General features: G+C 41.6%; 1 protein-coding gene across 1 annotated transcript in view; it reads right to left on the bottom strand.

Moving 5' to 3' along the window:
* Positions 1-22,926, bottom strand: part of LOC105987466 (mucin-12-like) — a 98,614-nt gene that overhangs the window by 40,845 nt on the left and 34,843 nt on the right. The window contains exons 29-47 of the mRNA XM_013018724.1: positions 18,356-18,391; positions 18,028-18,096; positions 17,061-17,147; positions 14,023-14,109; positions 13,710-13,821; positions 12,754-12,828; positions 11,895-12,052; positions 11,686-11,751; positions 10,722-10,808; positions 9,688-9,756; positions 9,267-9,365; positions 7,174-7,272; positions 6,913-6,978; positions 5,961-6,047; positions 5,671-5,757; positions 4,083-4,181; positions 2,846-2,941; positions 2,576-2,674; positions 2,338-2,403 (exon numbers count right to left, since the gene is read on the bottom strand). Coding sequence (XP_012874178.1) covers positions 2,338-2,403; positions 2,576-2,674; positions 2,846-2,941; positions 4,083-4,181; positions 5,671-5,757; positions 5,961-6,047; positions 6,913-6,978; positions 7,174-7,272; positions 9,267-9,365; positions 9,688-9,756; positions 10,722-10,808; positions 11,686-11,751; positions 11,895-12,052; positions 12,754-12,828; positions 13,710-13,821; positions 14,023-14,109; positions 17,061-17,147; positions 18,028-18,096; positions 18,356-18,391 — 1,644 coding nt within the window. The remainder of the gene's footprint in view (positions 1-2,337; positions 2,404-2,575; positions 2,675-2,845; positions 2,942-4,082; positions 4,182-5,670; positions 5,758-5,960; positions 6,048-6,912; positions 6,979-7,173; positions 7,273-9,266; positions 9,366-9,687; positions 9,757-10,721; positions 10,809-11,685; positions 11,752-11,894; positions 12,053-12,753; positions 12,829-13,709; positions 13,822-14,022; positions 14,110-17,060; positions 17,148-18,027; positions 18,097-18,355; positions 18,392-22,926) is intronic.

Consider the following 22,926-nt stretch of genomic DNA (forward strand, 5'->3'; position numbering starts at 1 on the left):
AAAAAACAAATCGTTTAAATAGGGATACAGGTGGACCCATTGCAACAATGAGATGTACAAGTCGTTATGTCGAAAATGAACTTCACAACTTTGGTGGGGGAGGGGCGGGGGAGAGAAGGACTGGGGGAGTGGGGGAAGGATGGGAAGGGATGGGAAGGGGAAACAAAGGAGGAGCTACAATGCTTTCTAAGAAATGTACTCATTATCTTGCCCATGTAATTGTAACCCCTCTGTACGGTATTTTCACAATAAAAATAAAAAAGAAAGGTATGACCTCCACTGACACTTTAGGGGACAAAGGCATGCATGTCTATCTTTATATACATCATGACAGTGATTTGTAATAGGAATAAAGACATATTTCAATCTATGTAATGAGCACATCTGACACAGCATGTGGAAACACATGTGAATGGCACTTCTGAAACTTGCAAGTAGACTGTGACCAGTGCACCTGTGTCACACTGAGTTTACCTGCTCTGCTCACAGTGCTGGTGAGGCCAGGGCTCGCGACTGCTGTGCTGCCTGTCGTTCTAGCTGTGGACACGATGGGAACAGAACTTCCAGTGGAGCCTGAGGAAAAACAAAGGCACTTCTCATCTACAATCCATAGGCACGTTCCCAGCAATAGAAACAATGTGTTATAATTCGTAATATGGAAACTACAAAAAAAGTATCTGTAAACTCTTTTCCTAGAGCTCCTTACAGCATTGTTAGAATACAACTTTATCCAATACTTGGTTTTGCTTTTGTTGCATTTAAAAAAAATCATGTGTTTGCACTCATACTGTGTCATCTAGGTGTGGACACGTTTATCTCAGTCAGTTGTCAAATAAGCTGAGTCCTATGAAACATGATGTCTTGGATGAAAAGGCGCAACTGCTGAACATCTTCTTCCCTGACTTGTCCTCAGGTGTTGCTGGCTCTCTGTGTGAGGATCCAGTTGTTTCAGCAGTGAAGAGCCCGGGGGTCCCTTCAAAGTCAACAGTCCCCATGCATGAGTCAGATATTTGAGAAAGTGCAACAAACCATGGAACACGCTGAATTTAAATGTATTTCATATATTCAATTACATGTTTCCTTCCTGAATCCTTCTTTGAGGACATTGGTGTTAAGGTGAATTACTATCATTAAAAAGCCTGTGTTGGATTAGCTAGAGTCAAATAAAGTTCTTTATCATACTCTTTTAATATTTCAAAATTGGAACCTATTATTCCCTTGGAAACATGGCTGCATATTTTGATACTTTACCGAATATTGGTGATTTCTATATTTTTTATTTTTAAAAGTTCTGAGTCTTTAAGACTATCTTATGTCAAAGACCTACATTTAGTGAGAAAGATTCATTACTTATATTAGGAGTATGTCTTTAGTGGATTATATTTATACACACACACACACACACACACACACACACACACACACACACACACACACACACACACACACACCCTGTAGCTTCAGAAGCTCCAAGAGAGGGCTCCTGAAATAATCATGGCATCACATTGTTTATTCTTGAAGCTATTGGCAACATTACAAAACACCTTCTAACACATAGTAAAAAAAAATTAATGCTCATAGCACAAATACTACACATGGCAGTAAAAACCAATAGGTATAATATTAAATATGATATGTCTAACTGGAATGTTCTACAAAATAGCTAAAATAGTTGACAAGGAAATACAAAGAATACAAAGTAAGTGAATATTTTGGGTGGCGATGGCTCTTCTCTCCTCTTTTCCCTCCCCTCCATCCCCATTTCTGGTCATTGCTAACTTTTAAAGTACATCTCTGAAGCGTCCTTTCCATTCTATGCAGTGTTCTTGATTTACCCTTGCAGATATGGGTGTTATTTACCTATGAATAGCACTATTGTTTTGGATTCTTGACCTCTACACATCACGTGGTTTTCATTTTGTGGAGATTATATTAAAATAATCTTCATTCATAATAGTATATGTAGGTAACACTATGGTAGAAGATTCAATAGGAAGCACTGCATAGTTTTTCTTCTTTAACACAAGCTGAATCTTCAGAACACATCCATTCTACCTTTCATTTTATTTTACCTTTACATCATATATGAATATGATTTTCAAAGATTCATAAATAAAGTTAAGAAAACATAAACCCTCTGCTACATTTTCCTATATCATACACAGCATCTAACACAATATTAGGTACACAACAATTATCTGTTGATGAGATTCTGATCCTTGTCATTAGATTAACAAGATTGGTACATTCTAGGTAACTATATCTGGCCAAATCTTGAGCACAAAGTGTTCATGTGTCTTCTTTCGGCCCCCATGGTGTGTTATGTTCATTCCATACCTGTCCTTCCAGATGTGATGTCCCCAGGGGCTCCGGTGGTGGCTGTAACTGCTCTGCCACTAGTTCCTAATGGGAACAGGAATAGTGCTTCAGGCTTATGAGGAGTTATTTAGTGAATGTCATTCATTCCTACCATGCTGTCTTTGGTCACATTTCCCTGACTATACAATCACCTTTACTCATTTTCTCAAAACTTGTGTTAGAACACACAATCACCCCCAGTATGGTTCGGTCTTACCTGTGGGGTGTGCAGAGCTGGGGGCCCTGGTGGCTGAGGGTCCAGGTGTGCTGGTCCGGCCTGATGCTGAGCTTGCTCCCACTGACTCTCTTGTTGTACCTGAAAAATACAGCAGCAAGGCTTCCAACACAAGCTAGATTTATGATGGGCATAGTGGGAGATTCAAGTGAAATGGAAATCTCCGAGTATGTCTTCATCATTGATCACACAACCTGCCTGTTTTGATAAGCATACTCATCAATTGGGCCCCAAGTACCTGTGGTGACTCACCTGAGTGTCCTGGGCTTGTGGCCCCAGTGCCTGCTGCCCTGGCTGTGCTGACTTCCTCAGCAGCAGGTGTGGCAAGAGGGGGACTGCTGGTTCCCACTGAGAAAACAAAGATGTCATGTGATCACCCTCCCCTCAGCTCACCAATGAGCATCCTCTTAGGCGCTCCATGCTATTCTCTCCATGCATGAAGGATGTCTGAGAGCCCTGCTCCAGGTCAGCAGGGGTCAGCACCAAGTCAGGAGTCACAGCACGCTAGTGGTTCAGGCTCAGCATCCACACCACATTCTGGGCTTCTCAAATAGTCCAGAGCAAAAGACTACTTTTGTAAAATTTCAGTTATAACCTGATTGATGCTTTGAATAACACTAGAAAAGTAACAGGACAAAAATGGATTTTAAAAAGGGAAAGCTTACAAAACTCAATGTATTCAGTATTTGTCAGGTCCTACTTTGATTCCTTCTGCTCCTGAGTAATTGTTTTTGATGTTCACACTGCTTTGTATGTATCCTAACATGCGATCTGGGCAGGGAATCCAAGAAGAGTGGAAATGAGAGAGCTGAGGTTCTCGGCTTTGAAGAGCATCATTTACCAAGAGAACTTGTTCTCTTATGCCTGCCAGATGCCATTCTATCAATTTGTGACCTCGGGGTGCAATGGAGGCCTGGGAAAATCCCCATAGAATAGAACATTGACCCATTGCTTGTCCTCAACTTCTCTGAAGACTGTGTCATTTGTATCTGCATTATTTGTTGCTGTGGTTACAGCTGGTGACTCTCCAGCTGTCTCCGAAAAGGCAAATAAGAAAGAAAATCCTGACTGAAAGACAGTAGGGTGACCTCTGACTCTCAGGAGAATCAGAGCATATTATTGTAAAATTGCAAATACCACCAAAGTAATCTGTGAAAAGGCTGAAGATAATTTTTTTGGGGGGGGAATCTGGTCGTGGGGCCTGAACTCTGGGCCTGGGCCTGTCCCCCAGCTCTTCAGCTCTACCACTTGAGCCACAGGGCCACTTCTGGCTTTTTTCTTTTTGCTTATGTGGTGCTGAGGAATCGAACCCAGGGCCTCATGCATGCAAGGCAAGTGCTCTACCACTGAGCCACCTTCCCAGCCCTGAAGATAAATTTTAATCCTTACAAAGAATAAACCTGATACCATATTTGACAATGTAGATAGGCACAGCATTTCTGACATCAGCTGCTTGACTGGGAAGGATTTAGTTTGTTACACAGTTTACCTGCTGTACCCCCAGTGCTGGTGAGACCAGGGCTCTGAACAGGTATGCTGCTTGTAGATGCAGCCATGGAAGAGAGGGGAAGAGGAGTTCCAGTAGAACCTGAGAAAACACCAAAGGAAATTCTCACCTAAGGTACACATGAACAACGATACAGTGGTTGAAAACAGAATAAAGGAATCCAAAGACTCTCTGCAGAACTCGCTACACTGTTGTCTTGATAACATTTTGTTGCTATTTAGTTTTATTTTATTGCCTTTTTTCCCAGAGATATAGTATACATTCCTTCTGTTGTCACCTAGGCCTACCTATATTGTTCTCAGATATTCTGCTTTAAAAAGAGTTCTGACACATCAGTCAATAAAGTGTATCATATCTGAACATCCTCCATTGCTCACCCAATTTGTCTTCAGATGGTGCTGGTTCACTGGCTGGGAACCTAGTTGTTTCACCAATGAATGGCCCTGTGGTCTCTGACAAAGTGACCCATGGATGCTCCTCCCTTAAGCCGGGCACTGGTGGCTCACGCCTGTAATCCTAGCTTCTAAGGAGGCTGAGATTTCAGGATCATGGTTTAAAGCCAGCCCTTACAGCTCTTATCTCCAATAAATCACCAAATACTAGACTAGAGGTGTGGCTCAAGTGGTAGAATGCTAACCTTGAGTGGAAAGCTCAAGGATAGTACCCAGGGCTTGAATTCAACCCCCAGGATCAGAAAAACAAATCATGCTCCTCTGAACTTTTAAATATACCCACGCACAGTTAGTTATCCATTCACATTCATATTTTACATTTATATATTCATTCACACTTATGTGTTTATTCACATTTCTCTTTTTCTGACTCACTCTTTCAACGTATTCACAGTAAAATGTGGCCCCATCACTAGAATTTCTGAGTCTGATGATCTACTTGTTGAAAACAAGTAAGATGATTTATCACACTTGTTGAATATTGCTAAATTTGAGCCTAGTCCTTTGGAAACTGGGTTTTACTTTGGAAAAACTCAGATCCTTTATAACATAAATGTGCCTGTTCCTCCTGCCAGAGGCCTAGGTTCCATGTGAAGTATTCTTTGCTTGTACTTGAATGTCTAGTGGATTACTTTTGCTGACAGGACAGCAGATCATGTCCCCACTCTACACGTATAGCTTTAAAAGCTCAAACACAGTGGGCATTAGTGTGTTAGTTAGGGCAATCCTAACTATTCAGGAGGTTGAGAGCTAAGGATCACAGTTCAAAGCCAGCTTGGGCAGGAATGTCTATAAGACTCATCTCCAATTAACCATCAAAGAGTTGGAACTGGAGCTGTGGCTTGAGTGGTACAAAGCTAATCTTGAGCAAAAAAAGCTCAGGGACAGCACCCAGCCAAGTTCAAGCCCTAGTGCCAGCACAAAGAAAGGAGGGAGGACACCTTTACTGAGTCTAACAACTGGACAACTTTACAGAACACACTCTATCCCCTCAGAACTATGGCTGCTACCTGTGAAAGCACTGTCTCTTTTGAGTCATTCATTCTACACCAAATTCCAGGTCTAATGAATGGATCATGTCATTCACATGCTCCATCTGGTTTACCACTTCTCCTCACCTGATCTGCTGCTACCAGAAGTTGTGGCTGGTCTAGCTGAGGCTCCAAGGCTGGCAGTAATGGATCCTGCAGACGCTGTTGTGGTCCCTAGAACAAAGAGCAGGATGAGATGTCGGGAAGAGTGTGTCAGGTACTCCTGCCATTTGTGTGAGTACGTGGGAGTTTCAGAAAGAGGCAAAAGGCAGTTCCTTAAGTTCTCCTCAGCCTTGTCCTCTCATCCTGATTGCAGGCTGACTGCAGATGATCATTCAAAGTCGGGTGACAAGGTGGAACAGACAGGAGGAACTTACCAGAAGCTGTGGCTCCAGGGCCTGCTTCTCCAGTGGTGCTGCCTCCTGTAGCTCTAGGGCTGGTTCCAGATGCTTCTTCAGGTGGGCCTGTTGTTGATCAGGGAAAACTTATCAGTCTAAGATCACATAAAGCTAGATCTTTTCATGGATGGACTATAAAATACTCATGCTTTGTCTTTTCAGAAATGGTGTATCTACCTAGATTATCAGCATCACTTTCATGTCAATTCTGAATTTCACATGACTCTGATTATGTGCTATTTCCCTTGGCATAGTCAGGTATATTACTCTTTATTCAATGTGGAGGGATTTCTTCTTATCTTCAACTCCCAAGTTGAGTTCATTATTTTCTCCACTTCATTCCTAAGGTGTTTTTTTTTAGATGGAATATATCTACCTTTATTCATCTACATGATAAAGACAATACATTCACTAACACCTATTCATCATTAAGAAATTTAGCCTATTGCTTTACAGTTAAATTAGTCTCACTTATGATAATTGATACCACATCTAGTCGGGAAATCATACTTTAAATATAGACTTACAAAAAATGTCTACAGTGTGTACTAAAGGAATAACAGTGAAGTGTCTGTCCAAAAGAAGATCTAAAAAATAGCAGGAAAGAGTAAATAATAATAAGATACCTTTTAGTAGGTGAGGTTTAGGCATTCTACTAGTTCCTAAGGTGTTTTTTATTTTGTGTTTTCCTCTGATGTGAGTATAATTTCTGTTTCCAAACAAAAGTCAAGCACAGAAGTGCATTCTCCTATTTCCTATATGCTCTATAACATCTAGTGCAGTACTGGGTACACAGGTATCTGATGAATATACGATCATCTAATATTGTAATTTTATAAATAACATTAGCATGTCCCCCAGCATCACCTCTGACTAATAGTTCAGACAAAGCCCTAGTGTCTGCTGCCTGCATCCCACACTCATTCCATACCTGTCCTTCCAGATGTGCTGTCCCGAAGCGCTCCGGTGGTGGCTGCATCTCTTCCCCGACTAGTTCCTAATGCAAAGAAGAATAAGTCATATCATTAGTTATTTACTAAGTATTTGTGCAAGACAGTTCTAGTTCATCAAAGTATTAGTTCTTATCATGTTCCCTTTGCTCACATTCCCCCGATTCCATGAGCATGTCTTGGGGTTTTTTTGCCAAAACTTATTAGCTCCCACCATAGCCCCTAGCGTGATGCTGTCTTGCCTGCTCTGTTTGCAGAGCTGGTGGTCCCAGTGGCCGAGGGTCCAGGTGTGCTCGCCCGGCCTGATCCTGTGGTTGGTCCCACAGGTTTTCTGGTTGTACCTGAAAAATACAGGGGAAGTGGTGTCAACATAGACTACTTCTGAAACCGGGTAGTGAGAGAGTAAAATCAAAAATGTAATCATGTTGTTGGTTTTTCTTTTTTGTTTCTAACAATCTACATGTTTTGATGTTTATACCCATTTATTTGGCACTCCAAATACTTGCGGTGACTCACCTGAACCTCCTGGGTTTGTGGCTCCTGTGCCTGGCCCCTGGGATGTCTCAGTACTTGGTGTTGGGGTGGTGGGTATTTCTGTTGTGACTGATTTTAAAAAAATTATGGTATATATAATTATAAAATATAGACTTATAACTAAATCTATTTATATAACAAAAATTATATATATATATGTGTGTATATATATATATACACTTTTTAAATGCTCTAAGCTGGGCTCTGGTGGCTCACACCTATAATCCTAGCTACTCAGGAGGCTGAGATCTGAGGATCTCAGTTTGGAGCCAGATTGAACAGGAAAGCCTATGAGACTCTTATACCCAATCAACCACCAAAAAGCTGGAAGTAGGGCTGTGGTTCAAGTGGTAGGGTGCTAAATTTGAGCATAAAAGCTCAAGGACAGCACCCAGGGAGAGTCCAAGCCCCAGGAATGGTGCAAAAATGTCTTCATTACAATCAACTCCTTCTCCTTATGATAGTCACATCACATAGGACAGTTTTCCTTTCCATTATCAAAAGGTTGAGAATCTTCTGTAAGTCATTCAGTTGATCAACACCAAAGTCCAGGTATCAATGTCAAATCATTGAGCCCCAGAACTGGTTTCATAGCTTGCACTTCTCAGTGTATCTATGGCTAAGCTGATGGCTATTTTGAACATCATACGTATACTTTAAAAAAGAAAAACCATACACATTTCAAGTTTTAGTTAATGTATGTAAGGTATTAGCTTCAATTTCCCTATTTCTGAATAGTTACATATTTGGAAATTCATTCTGCATGGCATGTTTCCTAGGGTTCAAGTTGAATGTGAAATCTAGAAGGAATGGAAATGAGAGAGAAAGAGTTCACTACTTGAAGAGTGCCAATTGTCAATAGGATTTGTTCACATACATCTGCTGGTCTTTACCAGTTTGTGACTCTAGACCCGGAGTGGGTAGAAATGGGCAAATTTAACAAGTTTTCTAGAGGTGGTGGTGCTCCAGAAAGAACAATTAGAACACATAATGTAGCATCAGGACTGCAGAAATTTAGTACAGTGTATTTGACTGTACAGAGGCAAAAGGATGCAAGGAAAAAGACATGAGGGGCACTAAAACTATTTGTTTGCACAAGTATCATCAGGAAACTCAAACTAGCTTATTTTATTTCACATTACCTGTTTCCAGAACAATATCCTATTCCTGAGTGACAAGAGTTCAATCTTAGTCAATGATGTGCAAAGAGAAATGTTTTCTCATTGGTTTTCGTAGAATGTGAGCTTCGACCCTGATCACAGAACTTAGAAAAATAGCTCTAGGATTTCAGATTCTGTGTTCTAATCTTGCCTGTGTTAACTTCAGAGAGCTGGCATTATTTTCTCAGTGCATGCAAATGTTCATAGATGGTGGTAACAAAAACTGAACTATGAAGCACATATTGGAGGAAAACTCAGAAATTTTAAGAGTACCCAAACGCCTATAGACTTAACCTTTTATTGGCATAGTAATCATAGTATGACCTGAAATTCTCTCTCTGCTGACTTGGACAGCTTTGACACTTGGCCACTGTATCTGAGGCTGAACCACAGAGAATAAGGTTATTCCTGAGACACAATGAAAGACCGCCTGAGGACACACCCAATGGAATCGAACATTCCCTCCCCTCTATGGAAGAGTATTCTCATCTTCTCTGAAGACCGTGCCAAGGTGGTTAAAGCATATAATTAAGAATTCTATACAGTTTTGATGGTAACTTGTAAAAGGACCAAAGATATTACAGTATAACCACATACAAGTACACCTGACACCAGTACACACTGTTCCACACTTAGTTTACCTGCTCTATCTCCAAGAGTGGTGAGACCAGGGTGTAGGACAGTGGTAGAGCCTGTCGTTCTAGCTGTGGAAGCAATGGGAGCAGAAGTGCCAGAAGAGCCTGAGAAAACACCAAGGGAATTTCTCACGTAAAACCCGTGCCAGCTTCCCGACCAATGATGACCTGACTGTCTAACCTTTTCCTCTGATGAAACACAGAATCAAGGAATTTGCTTTCTTTCAGTTCCCTAATTTTTTTTAACTAATATTATTTTATATTTTGACCTGTTTTATTGCATTTTTATGTAAACACCCTTATGCATCGGTGTGACAATTAGGCCTTCATACAATTTTGTCTGGAATTGTGTTTTTTTTTAATGGTTCTGATGCATGATTCTACTTTACAATTAAAGACACACCTTTGAACATGATCCTCTGCTCACCTGACTCAGGTGTTGCTGCTTTACTGCTTGGAGATTGAGTTGTTTCACCCACTCCTGCTCCTGTGGTCCCTGGTAAAGTGAATAGGAACATGAATTAAGATGGTCAAAGTAAATCAAACCATCACATTGCTTCTGCTTTCAAGTATCTTCTAAGTATTTATTTATATTTCTCCATTTTAATCGATCTGTTAGAACTTGATAGTAATGTATGGTATATCCTAATGATAACTATGTGCTTTCTTCACTATTGAATACAAATAGGTTGTGTGTGTGTGTGTGTGTGTGTGCGCGCGTGCGTGCTGCTTCTGGGGCTTAAACTCAGGGCCTGAGTGCTGTTCCTGAGCACTTTTTTTGTTCAAGAGTGGCACGCTACCATTTGAGCCACAGTTCCATTTCTGGCTCTTTTGGTGCTTCCTTAAGAGATATGAGTCTCACAGACTTACCAAGCTGGCTTTGAGTCTCAGTCCTCAGATCTCAGCCTCCTGAGTAGCTAGGCATGAGCTTTTTAAGTTTTGTTTTAGTTGTTTTTCAGTTTTGCATGAGTTTTGGTCAGTATCTTAATTTTGTTCGGTATTTCAGTACTTAAAACCTGAAATATTTGTTCCATATTTTAAAGATGAGCCTAGCACCATACATTAGAAAAAAATACCTTGTGATCCTTTATAAACTCTATATGGCTGGCACTTCTGCCACCAGCCTAAGTTCAGTGCAAGGCTTTGTTTAGTTCTGGGAAATTGACTCTAGAGGATTCTTTTGCTGACCCTAATGGTTCACCATGTACCAGCCCATACCTACAAATGCAGAAGGCCAAAGACATGGATCCTGAAATCATCATGGAAGAGTGTGACAATGATAGATGCTAACAACTGAGCAATGTGATAGCATGCCATCTAACTCACACCTATCACCGCCACCCGGTGAAGTCTGCACTCTGCTACTCTAGCCCTAAAATTCCCTTCCATTGCACACCAACTTCCAACGACCAGAAAGGGGACACATATGCAGGCTACATTTAATTTCTCCCTTTTCCTCACCTGATCTGTCCCTAGCTGAGGTTGTGGCTGGTCTGGGGGAGGTTCCAGGACTCGCAGTGGTGGAACTTGGAGGCACTGCTGTGCTTCCTAGGATCAAGAACACGTTGAGAGGTTTTGACAATGTACATGTTATTTCTGCACCCACGTGAATACTTGGGTATTTCAGTGGAAGACAATTCCTCCTATTTTCTCACCCTCATACTCTAATACAAATTAGAACCCACCCTACAGAACACTGCTTCCTGTAGGATGGCAAGGGTGGGATCTGTTGAGATCTCACATCCAGCCAGATGTGGAAGGAACTTACCAGAAGCTGTGGCTCCTGTGCCTACTTCTCCAGAGGTGGTGCCTCCTGCAGCTCCAGAAGTTGCTCCAGATGGTGCCCCAGGGGTGTCTGATAATGATTAGGGAAAAGCTCTTATCAGCCTGAGATGACATAAAGCTAGATTCCTTCCTGGAAGTATCATGAAATATTCTTGCTTTACCTTGTCGGACGAGGTTTATCTACCTATAAATGTTCTTATGGTAATGCATGTAATTCTGATATGTGCTAATTCCTTGAAGACGCTCTTCCTTTATAAAATATTATAAATTAGGTTCCTTGTTGGTTATTCCATACTGAATGGGCTCCCGTCTTTATAAGTTTTCTGATTCAGTTCCACTCCATTCCTACCTTGCTTTTTATTTGGCCATTTTAGCCTACGTGAATGTATTTCATGCTCCCCAAATAAACTTAAGTAAGGAGACGGATAAGCTCCTCTACATTTCCTATATTCCACACAACATCTAATGTGGTATTAGGTACACACTAATAACTTCGGATGCATTTGTCTGTGTAATTATACTAGTACAATGCTATGATGCTCTCCCACTTCCCCAAACAACTGTGTGTCTGACTAAACCTTGAGCACCAAGAACCTCTGTCTCCAAATCGGATCCCATGTCACTAGAGCTCTTTCCATACCTGTCCTTCCAGATGTGCTCCCACCAGATGTTTGGGTGGTGAATGTTTCTGCTCCTCTGCTAGTTTCTAATGGGCAGAAGAATAGTGCTTAATGCACGTAAATGATTACTTACTAAATACTTCTTATAGGACATTTCTAGTTTCTGCATGGTATTCATTCTGAGAGTGTTATCTCCATGCACATTTCCCTGATTTCTCACATCACTTACTGCCTCTTGCCCTAGATTGTATTGCCCCCACCATAACCACTCAGGAGGTTCTGCCTTGCCTGTGAGGTATGCAGAGCTGGTGGCCCCAGTGCCTGATGGGCCAGGTGTACTTTTCCTCCCTGAGTCTGAGGTTGATGTTATGGATTCTCCTGTTGTACCTGAAAAAAAGAACATGCCACAGCTGTGTTTTGAATATATGCTAGTTCTACAAGGGGACAGGGGGAGAATTCAAGCCAAAATTGCAATTTTCTTATATGTTTTCTTCATTTATTGAACAGACCACCTATATTTGGTCTGTGAGCACACTTAATGGGCAACAAGCTTATTAAAGTAGCTTTTTGGTAGGTAATTGGAGAGAAGAGTCTTGTGGACTTTTCTGCCTGGGCTGGCAGAATAGCCTTCTGAATAGCAAGGATTATAGATATGAGCTACCATTGTCCAGCTAAGATAGTACATTTTAATGTTTATAAAAATAGGTCTGATGCTACATTTAGAAAAAATACTATAAGTGGCATTTGTGAAATCCACTGTTTGGCAGGGACCAGCATGCTCTGCTTTACACTTAGGTTACCTGGTCTGTCCCTAGTAGTAGTGAGGAAAGATATCTATCTGCAGATATCTATCTATCTATCTATCTATCTGGTAGACGTAATAGATACAGACTTTCTTCTTAGAGTTCTTTAATTTTGTTTTATTGCAATTTTATTTAATATTTCATGTGGAAATTGCAATAAAAGCAAAACTAACATTCTTCTGCTTGTCCTAGTCTATCTAGGACTTCATCCATTAGGAGAGTTGGAATGTATGACTCTTTCCTTCAATAAGAAGACCCCTACTTTGAGCTCTCTGCTCTACTCACCTGACTTTTTACCAGATGGTGTTGGCTCACTGCTTGGGGATTTAGTTGTTTCTCCAATGGTTAATTCTGTGGTCCCTGTCAAAGCGAACATAACCAATCAGTTTCTTTGTTAGGGAAAAATAAATTATGGTATACTCTGCTTTTAGATATCTTGTACATATTTATGTACACTTCTCCATTTCAGACTTACTCCACACATTACTAGTAAACATGTGGCCAATCATTAGAATTCCTGTGTCTGAGGATCTACCTACTCATGTGTTAAATCATCTTATTTGTATCCAACTGGATGAATATTCCAAAATTTGAGCCTAGGGCTTTGGAAATTGAGCTGCACACTGAAAATTTCAGCTCCTTTAAGGTTGTTTTGTTTTTTTGGGTCCGGTCGTGGGGCCTAAACTCTGGGCCTGGGCGCTGTCCCTCAGCTCTTCAGCTCAATGCTAGAGCTCTACCACTTGAGCCACAGCACCACTTCCGGCTTTTTCTGCTTATGTGGTGCTGAGGAATCAAACCCAGGGCCTCAGGCATACAAGGCAAGCATTCTACCACGGAGCCACCTTCCCAGCCCAATTTCAGATCCTTTATAAAATACTTAGCCTGCAACATTCTGCCAAAGATCAAGGTACAGTGTGAAGGATTATTTAGTTATACTGAATGTCTCCAGTGGGTTTCTTTTGGTGAGAGGATGGCAAAACCTGTGTCCTCCCACATTTGGGCCCAAGAAGATCAAAAGACGCGATTCCTGAAGTCATTATACCGTAGGTATTCTAACAATCAGACATTACCCAATGTCCGTTACTATAGAACACTCTCTGATATAGATCCATCCTTGTTCCCGGCTGAAGTCTGGATGGATTATTCCAGTCTTAAAACCCCTTTCCATTGTACCTCAGCTTCCAGGCACAAGTAAGGGGACAGACATGCGGGCTCCATTGCATTTGTCCATTTGTCCTTACCTGATCTGCTGCTAGCTGAGCTTGTGGCTGATTGAGCAGAAGCTCCAGGACTGGTAGCCGTGGGACCAGAAAACACTGTTGTGGTTCCTAGAACTAAGAGCATGTTGGAAGGCTGGGTAAAAGGGTGCATGATACTTCAGCCGTGATTTGGCAGTTTCAAAAAAAGAAAAAGAGAAAGACATAATTCCTTCATCTCTCCCCAACCCTGTGTTCCAATAGCAGCTAAGGTTAATGTTTTTTACAGACCCATATGAGCTTCGAAATGGAATGGTTGAGGACCGTTAAGGTCTCTTGTCCAGCTGGATGAGCTTACCAGGAGCTGTGGCTCCGGTGCCTGCTTCTCCAGAGGTGCTACCACCTGCAGCTCCCGGGCTTGTTCCAGCTGCTGCTCCAGAGGTTCCTGATATTGATCACAGAAAAATGATCATCCAAAGATCACATAACATTAGGTGCTTTCATGGGAGCTCCATGAGCTACACTTGCTTTAAACTTGGAAGAAATGGCTGTTTCTACCTAGAAATACTACTTTCTCGTTAAATCCTTAATCTAAGCAAATCACACAACTCAGATTGTTCCATTAAGATGTTCTTCCCTCATAATGGAGTAAATCATGTGCATTATTCAATATCCAACCCTGAATGAACTCCTGTCTTCTTGAAAATATTCTTAGATTCAGATTGCAAGTGATCTACTTCATTCCTGCCTTGCTTTCGATTTTCTCTTTGCCTCCATTTATTTTCCAATGGTTCCAAAATAAACGTGGGTGAACATAGATGCTTTCCCTTCTGTTTCCCACGTGCCACACAGTATCATACATAACATTAGCTACACCACAAATATTTGCTGATGTGTTTCTGATCTTGTAGTTACATAAATAACAATAACAAGATGCCCCACATAACTGTTTCTCTGACTAAATCTGGAGGACAAACTCAAATGTCTATTGTGGGGACTCCATGTGGGCTGTGGGGCCTGACCTTCCAGATGTGCTCTTCCGAGGGGCACTGGTATGGCTGCCTCTGTTCTTCTACTAATGGGAAAAAGCCTGGTGCTTAATGCACAGAAACAATTGTTCACTAACTATTTTCGCTGGACATTTCATTTCTTTATTCCTACAGGGTTGCCTTTGGTCACATTCCTCTTATTTCGTGATTGTTTTCCTCATGTCTTGACACAGCTTGTATCAGGCCCCACCCAACCCCTTAAGGAAGTGTCCTCTTGCCTGGGGTATGCAGAGCCTGTGGCCCCAGTGCCTGATGGGCCAGGTGTTTCTGCCTGTTTCTGACAAATGTTCCCACTGACCCTCCCACTGTACCTAAAAATACAGTAGCAGCAGTATCATTTCATGCTAGCAAAAGGGGATGATGGAATAGTCATTAAATTTGCAACTTCTTGTATGTTTATATCACTTATGTTTTGATGTTAGTAAACAAAAGGCTATGGTGACTCACCTGGGTTTCCTGGGCTTGTTGCTCTGGTGCTATGCTGTCCTGTGTGCGTGCTGCTTTCCTGAACACTGGGTGTGGGTGTGGTAGGACCTTCTGTTTCTACCGATAAAAAAAATTATATAGCTGGATGTCTGTGGCTCATACCTGTAATCCTATCTACTTTCAAGAACACTAGGCTTTGAGATGTGAAGATCACAATTCAAATCTAGCCTGAGCAGGAAAGTCTGTGAGATTCTTATTTCTAGTAAACTCCCCCTAAAAGAGCTGAAAAAGCCTAAGTATAGCTGTGGCTCAAGTGATAAAGCACTAACCTTGAGGAAAAAATCTCAAGGACAGTGCCCAAGCCCTGAGTCTGAGTTCAAGTCCCAGGATTGGTGCACATGCATGGACATACATATACACAAACCAATAATTTATATAATATGTAAATGACACACTTACTATAATCAACTCATTTTCCCTTACATGGTGCTGTTTATACAGTATATATGGAATGTGGCTGAGAGGTCTGCTCCAGTTCATCCAGCTAATTAACAGCCAAGTCTTAGAGTCAAACTCAAGCCCCAGAATTGATATCACAGCTCATGTCTATCATTTCTCTCTCTTTTTTGTTGTTGGTTGTGGGGCTTGAACTTGGTCTGGGTGCTGTCCCTGAGCTTCTTTGTGCTTAAGGCTAGTGCTCTACTACTTGAGTCACAACACAACTCCAGGCTTTTTTGAGTAGTTTATTGAAGATAAGAGTCTCAGGGGCCTTTTCTGTCCAGGCTGGCTTCAAACTGTGATCCTCAGGTCTTATCCCCTTAAGGATAAGGAGCTAGGATTACAGGCGTGAGCCACCAGTGCCTGGCTCATTCCTCTCTTTGATCAAGGACTAACTGTAAATTTTCCTCCACTGACTGACAGATGCTTTGAACAATTCTATAAAAGTAAATGGCAAGCTGGGAGTCAGTTGCTCATACCTGAAATCCTACCTACTTGAGGCGACAGCTGATCATAGTTTGAAGCCAGCCTGGGCTGGAAAGTCTGTGAGAGTCTCCAACTAATTACAAAAACCAGAACTGGAGCTGTGGTTCAAGTGATAGAGTGCTAGCTGTGGGCAAAAATGCTCAGGGATAGCATCTAGTCCCTGAGTTCAAGCCTCAAGACCAGCACACAAGAAGGGAGAAGGAAAAAGGAGGAAGAAAGAGGAGGAAAGGAGGAGGCGAAAGAGGAAAAGGAGAAGGAAGAAGAAGAAGAAAAGAAAGAAGGAAGAAGAAAGAAGGAAGAAGCAAGAAGAGGAGGAAGAAGGAAGAGGGAGAGATAGAGGAAGAATCTCAATAACAAATTACATGGCTCTCTGATTAACTGTCACTAATATTCATGCCCTTGTTACCATAGGACATTGATAGTTTAGCGTAACACTCTCATTAGGATCCCTGGGTGTGCTTACTTACTTGTTGAATACAAACACATTTGTTTTTCAGTTACTTGTTTAATATCTAAAAACTGAGCTTAGTGTTTCTGAAAGCAGACAGTACACTGAGAATACATGTGATTGTTCATGGAGTTCTTATGCCTGGCCCTTCTGCCAAGGGCTCTAGGTTCCCTATGGAGGACTCTGAAGTTAACTCTGCAGGAATGTGCCCTGTGGTTTCCTTTTCTTGACAGAATACAAACCATGTTCCCACCCTGCCCCTACAGCCTCAGAAGCTCAAAGCCCCAGACTCCTGAACTGATCATGGCCACCATACCTTAGGAATGCTAACAACTGGACAGCATTATAGAATATACTATAACAGACCTACCAATATTTCCTGATAAACTGTTTGATTCCCTTAACTATAGTATCTTTAATTGTCCTTTGACTTCTACCCTCAGATGCAAGGTACAAGTAAAGTACATTTGATACCTCTCTTATTCTTACCTGAGCTTCGGCCACCAGAGATGGTGGTTGGTCCAGTAGAGGCTCCAGGGCTAACAGTGGTGGGACCAGCAGACAATGCTGTGCTTCCTAGATCCAAGAGAAGGTTGGGATTTTGGGGAAGGTTTGTATGTTACTATGACTCGCTGGGAGTTAGAGAAAAGAAAAGACACAGTTCTTCCAACTCTTTTTAGTCTTATACTCTAATACCAGTTGGAGCTTGACTCTATTCAACATCACTTGAAGTGGGATGGCATGGATGGCAAATGCTTATCACTCACCAGCAGCCCATCTATACTTACCTACACCTGTGGCTCCAGTGGCTACGTTTTCAGGGGTACTGCCTTCTGAAGACTCATGGGTTGTTCCAGATAGAGATTCAGGAGTGGCTGATATTAAGCATGAAAAAGTTGATCAGCCTAAGATCACATCAAGTTAGATCCTTTCATGGTGTTTACCAGGAAATACACCTGTTTGTTCTCAAGGAAATGATGGTATCACTTCTGCGTTAACTTCTGAAGCATATAACCCTGATTATGTGTTACTTCCAGTAAGATGTTCCTTCTTTATTACACATTCACTAGTCAGCACTGAATCAGCTCCCTCCTTTAATGTCTTCTATAATTCAGTTCAAAACTCTCTTCACTTCATTCTTGCCTCACTTTTTTGTCTTTTCATCCTATGTGAACCTATGTGATTTTCAATGTATCCAATATCCAGTGAAGTACAGAAATATATATATATATATATTCCCCTTGACACTTCCTATGTGCCACACATCCTCTATTGCAATATTGGGTCTACAAAATGCCTGTTGATGTATTATGATCTTCTTAGCCTTGGAATTATATCAGTGACAATGCTAGGATGCTCCCCCACTTCCCCAAGCAATGTGTCTCTGACTAGATGTTGAGTATAAAGTGCTTTGGTCTCCTGCCCGGATCCCATGTCACTTGAGCTTTTTCCATACCTGTCCTTCCAGATGTGCTCCTGCTGGAGACTCTGCTGGTGGTAGCTGCTTTTGCTCCTCCACTAGTTTCTAATAGGAAGAAGAAGAGTGATTAGTTCATGTAAATGGATACTTACTAAATATTCTTTACAGGACATTTTGGCCTCTTTATCTTATTATCATTCTAGGGATGATATTGTTTTGCAGCACATTACTCTAATTTTATGACCATTTCTTGGGTCTTGTCAAAACTTTTTAGACCTCATCATAGCCCCTGGCTCTGCCTTGCCTTCAGGGTGTGTAGAGCTGGAGACCAGGGTGGCTGAGGGTCCAGATGTGCTGGTCAGACCTGATGCTGAGCTTGCTCCCACTGACTCTCTTGTACCTGAAAAACACAGCAGCAGTAGTTCCAACACAAGCAAGTTCCAAAAAGTTCAAATTTTTAAAAAATGCAACCGTCTTGTATGTTTCCTTTGCTCATTCATCAACTTACCTGTTTAGATGCTTCCACTTATTTAAAGAGCACCTAAATGCTTATAGTGACTCACCTGAATTTCCTGGACTTGTGGCTCCTGGGTACAGTTCCCTGGGTGTGCTTCCTTTCTCAACACTAGGTGTGGGTACTGTGGTGCCTTTAGTCATGACTGATTAAAAAGCATATAGATAGATATAGATAAGTAATGAATCAAAGCACACAAATTAAATTTGTCTTATTTTTTTCTTAAGATAACCCCATTTCACAGAATATATTCTTCTTCTCATTGATGAAATATGGCTGAAACACCCAAGACAGGTCATCCATCTAATCACAGTCAAGTCTTAGAGCTGAACTCCAACAGTTGAGGCCAGGAAGCAGCACCATTGAAAAGCTGCTTTCCAATCCATCTGTGGCAAATGACTAATTTGGTAAAGTTTCCAGTAAGACTGAATAGATGCTCACCTTATGATAAATGGCAAATGTGTAATTCAAAATGGAAACTCTTATAAAACCTTGTTGAACTGCACTACACAACCAATGGTGAAATGTGTAATTTAAAATGGAAGGGGAAAAGTCATACAAAACTCAAGGTTTTCATTACTAGATGGAAGATACTAGTTCTGCATGGTATATATCCTAAATGGAAAGCTGGAGGTGAAGCCCAGAAAGACTGAAGAGAGCAGGGGTTCTCGGCTTTGAAGATCACCAGTGGCCTACAGGACTAGGTCGCTTATGCCTGCTGATGTTGATCAAATTGTGATCCAGACAGAGGTGTAGCATAAATGGAACTCTAACCAGCTCCATGGAGGTGGCCATACTTCTGGTCTAGAGATCACATTTTCAACTCCAATGTCTAGGGAAAGTACTGTAGGGTCACAGTGGAGTATAGTCAACACCTTAACCACAGCAGAGGCATCAGCAAACACATAGCATAGCAGTTATCACAAAAGTGTTCATTGACTGCAGGTGTCAGCATGTAATAAAACTGCCTTGGATTCAACCACATCATCTATGTGTAAAGAATAACAATACCCTGGTTGTGAGTGACAAGAATTAAGCTTTATTCCATGATGCCCAAGGAAAAGCGTCTTCTCAGAGGGTTTTGTAAGGTGTGAGCTCTAACACTGATCACAGAATGTAGAGACAACATCTCGACTGGAGCCTTAGGAATCTGGGTTCTAATAGTTCTAATTTTGCCTCTGCTAGATTAGAGATCTCTCAATGTTTGCTAAATGCATGCTGATTCATCATACACAAAACTGTGATAACTAAAGATAAATTGTAAAGCATATATTGGAGCAAAATTCAGACATTCCAGAGTAGCAAATATCTACATCCCTGATACTTTTTTTGACATAGAATCTTTTTGTTTTCTGGAAAGCTCTTTGCTGTCTTGGACATCTGTAATATGTGGCCCCTCTCTATGAGGGTGAACTATGGAGGGTTAGGTTGCTCCTTACGTGTAATGGAGGACTGCCTGGGGAAACACCCTGTGGCATAAAGCATTGCCTCATTGCTTGGTCTCACCTTCTATGAAAACTGGTTCCTCGTTATTCTCATCTCCAGTTGTCTCTGAAAAGTTAAAAAAATACATGATTGAAGAACTGCCTGACAGTTTTTGATTCTCAAGGTGGTCAGAACATAAATAGGTCATGAAAAGACTACAGGTAACATTTTAATCCTTACAAAGCATATGTCCGATAAAGTATTTGGGGGAAAATATGCACACCATTTCTCAAACAAGTTGTTTGCCTGGGCCCAGTGCACATTGTACCACATTGAGTTTACCTGCTCTGCCCACAGTGGTCGTGAGGCCAGGGCTTGGGACTGCTGTGCTGCCTATAGTTCCAGCTGTGGACAAGATGGGAACTGAAGTGCTAGCAGAGCCTGAGAAAACACCAAAGGAATTTGATAGTAAAATGTAGTACTATCATCAGGGTCCCTGTGTGTGCTTCCCTACTTGACTAAAGCCACCAGCACAACCATGTTCACTGCAGTATTTACCATAGTCAAGATGTGTAATCAGCCCATATGTTCCTCAATGGATGAATGGATCAAGAAAATGTGGTATATGTACACAATGGAATTCTATGCTTCCATCAGAAAGAATGGCATTGCCCCATTTGTAAGGAAAAAATTATATTAAGCAAAGTGGTTTCCCTCACTTGTGGTAGCTAAAATGTGCCAATTAATCTACAAGTAAACACACTGGATAGTAAGAAAACAGAGTACACTAGGATATGATAAATTATACAGGTCTCAGCATTCACGCACAATGAGACCAGAGGATACTCTTAGGAGAGGACCATATAAGTGCAATAGTTATGTGCATCTGATCATACAAAATAATATTTATTGAAATGAACGCCAGGAAAAGGAAACAGAGTTTTTTTTCCTTGTTTGTTTATCTATCTTTGGGATGGTAAGGGGAGGTACAGAAATGGAAGGACAAAGGGTGAACAAATGCAGCAGTAATACTCACTACACACTATGTTGAAAATAAACTTTACAAATTGTTGGTAATTGCATTGTGTGTGTGTGTGTGTGTGTGTGTGTGTGTGTGTGTGTGTGTGTGTGTGTGTGTGTGCTGGTACTGGAGCTTAAATTCAAGGCCCGGGCACTGTCCCTTAGGCTGGCACTCTAACACGTGAGCCATAGCTCTACTTCCAGCTTTGTGCTGATTAATTGCAGGTAAGAGACTCGCGGTCTTTCCTGCTCAGGCTGGTTTTGAACCCTGACCTTCAAATCTCAGCCTCCTGAGGAGGTAGGGTTATAGGCATGAGCCATTGGTGCCAGGCAGCATTATTTTTACAATGACCACTTTTTGTATCTTGATTTCAACCAGTCCTCAACCCTCTGTGATGTCTTCCACTCACCTGAATTGCTTACAGATGGAGTCAGCTCATGGCTTGAGGATACGGTTGTCTCAGCAGATCGTCCAGTGGTGCCTTACAAAACAAATGAGGAAGAGACATAATTTTGATGTGGTTGTAGACATTGTGCTGATTTGCTTTCACAGCGTCTTTCATTGATTTGTAGAGACCTACCATTTCTGTCTTAATCTTTCCAAAACCTGATCATGTCATCTTGTATGATCCTTAGAATCCCAGCGAGTGCTTACTCACTTGCACATGAAAGTTAGACTATTCATGATAACTACTTCCTTCATATTTATGAATTGGAGCCTACAGGGTCTGACCTGCACTACACATTGGAACCAACAGAGGCTTTAAAATACGTTTATGCTTCTGGGTGTCAGTGGCTCATGCGTCTAATCTTAGCTACTCAGGAGGCTGAGATCTGAGGATTGTAATTCAAAGTCAGCCCTGGCAGGACAGTCTGAGATTTTTCTCAAAGGAAGGACAAAAATAGAGCTGTGACTCAAGTAGTAGAGCATCAGCCTTAAGCAAATAAAGTTCAGGGACAGTGCCCAGGTCCTGAGTTCAAGCCCCAGGGACAGTAAAATTTATATATATATATATGTATATATATATATATATATTATAGTGTGTATATTCTATAATTGATATTGTATGTGTGTGTATCTGTAGAAACATATACATACACACCACAAACCATGGTCCCAAGTTCAAAGACTCAGCTCTAGAGCAGAAGCACCGGCCTCATTATGGCTCCTAAGTCCGTTCAGGAATCCTGACATTTGTATGCAATTATAGAAATACCATCTATTACAGTTCGCCGCTGCTACGTGTTGAAGTTTGCTCAGGAATCAGGCTCCCTTTCTACAGCTCTGACTCATCAGGATCAACAGATAAACACATAGCGATGCTCCCATACTCCATTGACCTGAAAATCCACCTGATCTGTAGCTGCCAGAGGTTATGGCAGGTCCAGCAGAGGTTTCAACAGGTCCAGTAGCGGTTCCAGGGTGGGCTGAGCTAGGGCCTGCAGACAGGGCCGTGGTTCCTGGAAGCGAGGACAGACTGGGTGGTTAGGGGAGTGTACACGCTACTCCGGACATGACTGTGAATACTTGAACATTTTCCTAATAGGAAAGTGAAATAGACTCTGCTTATCCCTGTAGTTTACTCTCAGTCAGTGGCTGATTTTATAGACCAGCGCCTGCCACAAGAGTACACATGGGGAAGCGAGGGCAGCATCCAGTACACGCTGTCAGAACTTACCAGAAGCTGTGGCTCGGGTGCCTGTCTCACCAGAGGTACTGCCCTCTCCACTTCCAGTGGTTGCTCCAGATGACACCCCAGGTGTACCTGGTATTTGTCATGTGAGGAAAATAAAAAGGGCAGGTTAAGAAAACATAAAGGGAAGGATCCTTGTGCAGGTGACCTGGCATATTCATTCTTTTCTTCATTTTACAAAGTGGATGTGTAGATGTCATACACTTCATGATAGCTTATCATCTTTCTCAAGGCAAATGACCAAAAGCAGGGAACTATGGTCAGTTACTCATCGCATTAAAA

The sequence above is a fragment of the Dipodomys ordii genome, unplaced genomic scaffold (genome assembly GCF_000151885.1).
Source record: "Dipodomys ordii isolate 6190 unplaced genomic scaffold, Dord_2.0 Scaffold42, whole genome shotgun sequence".
Classification (NCBI taxonomy): Eukaryota; Metazoa; Chordata; class Mammalia; order Rodentia; family Heteromyidae; genus Dipodomys; species Dipodomys ordii.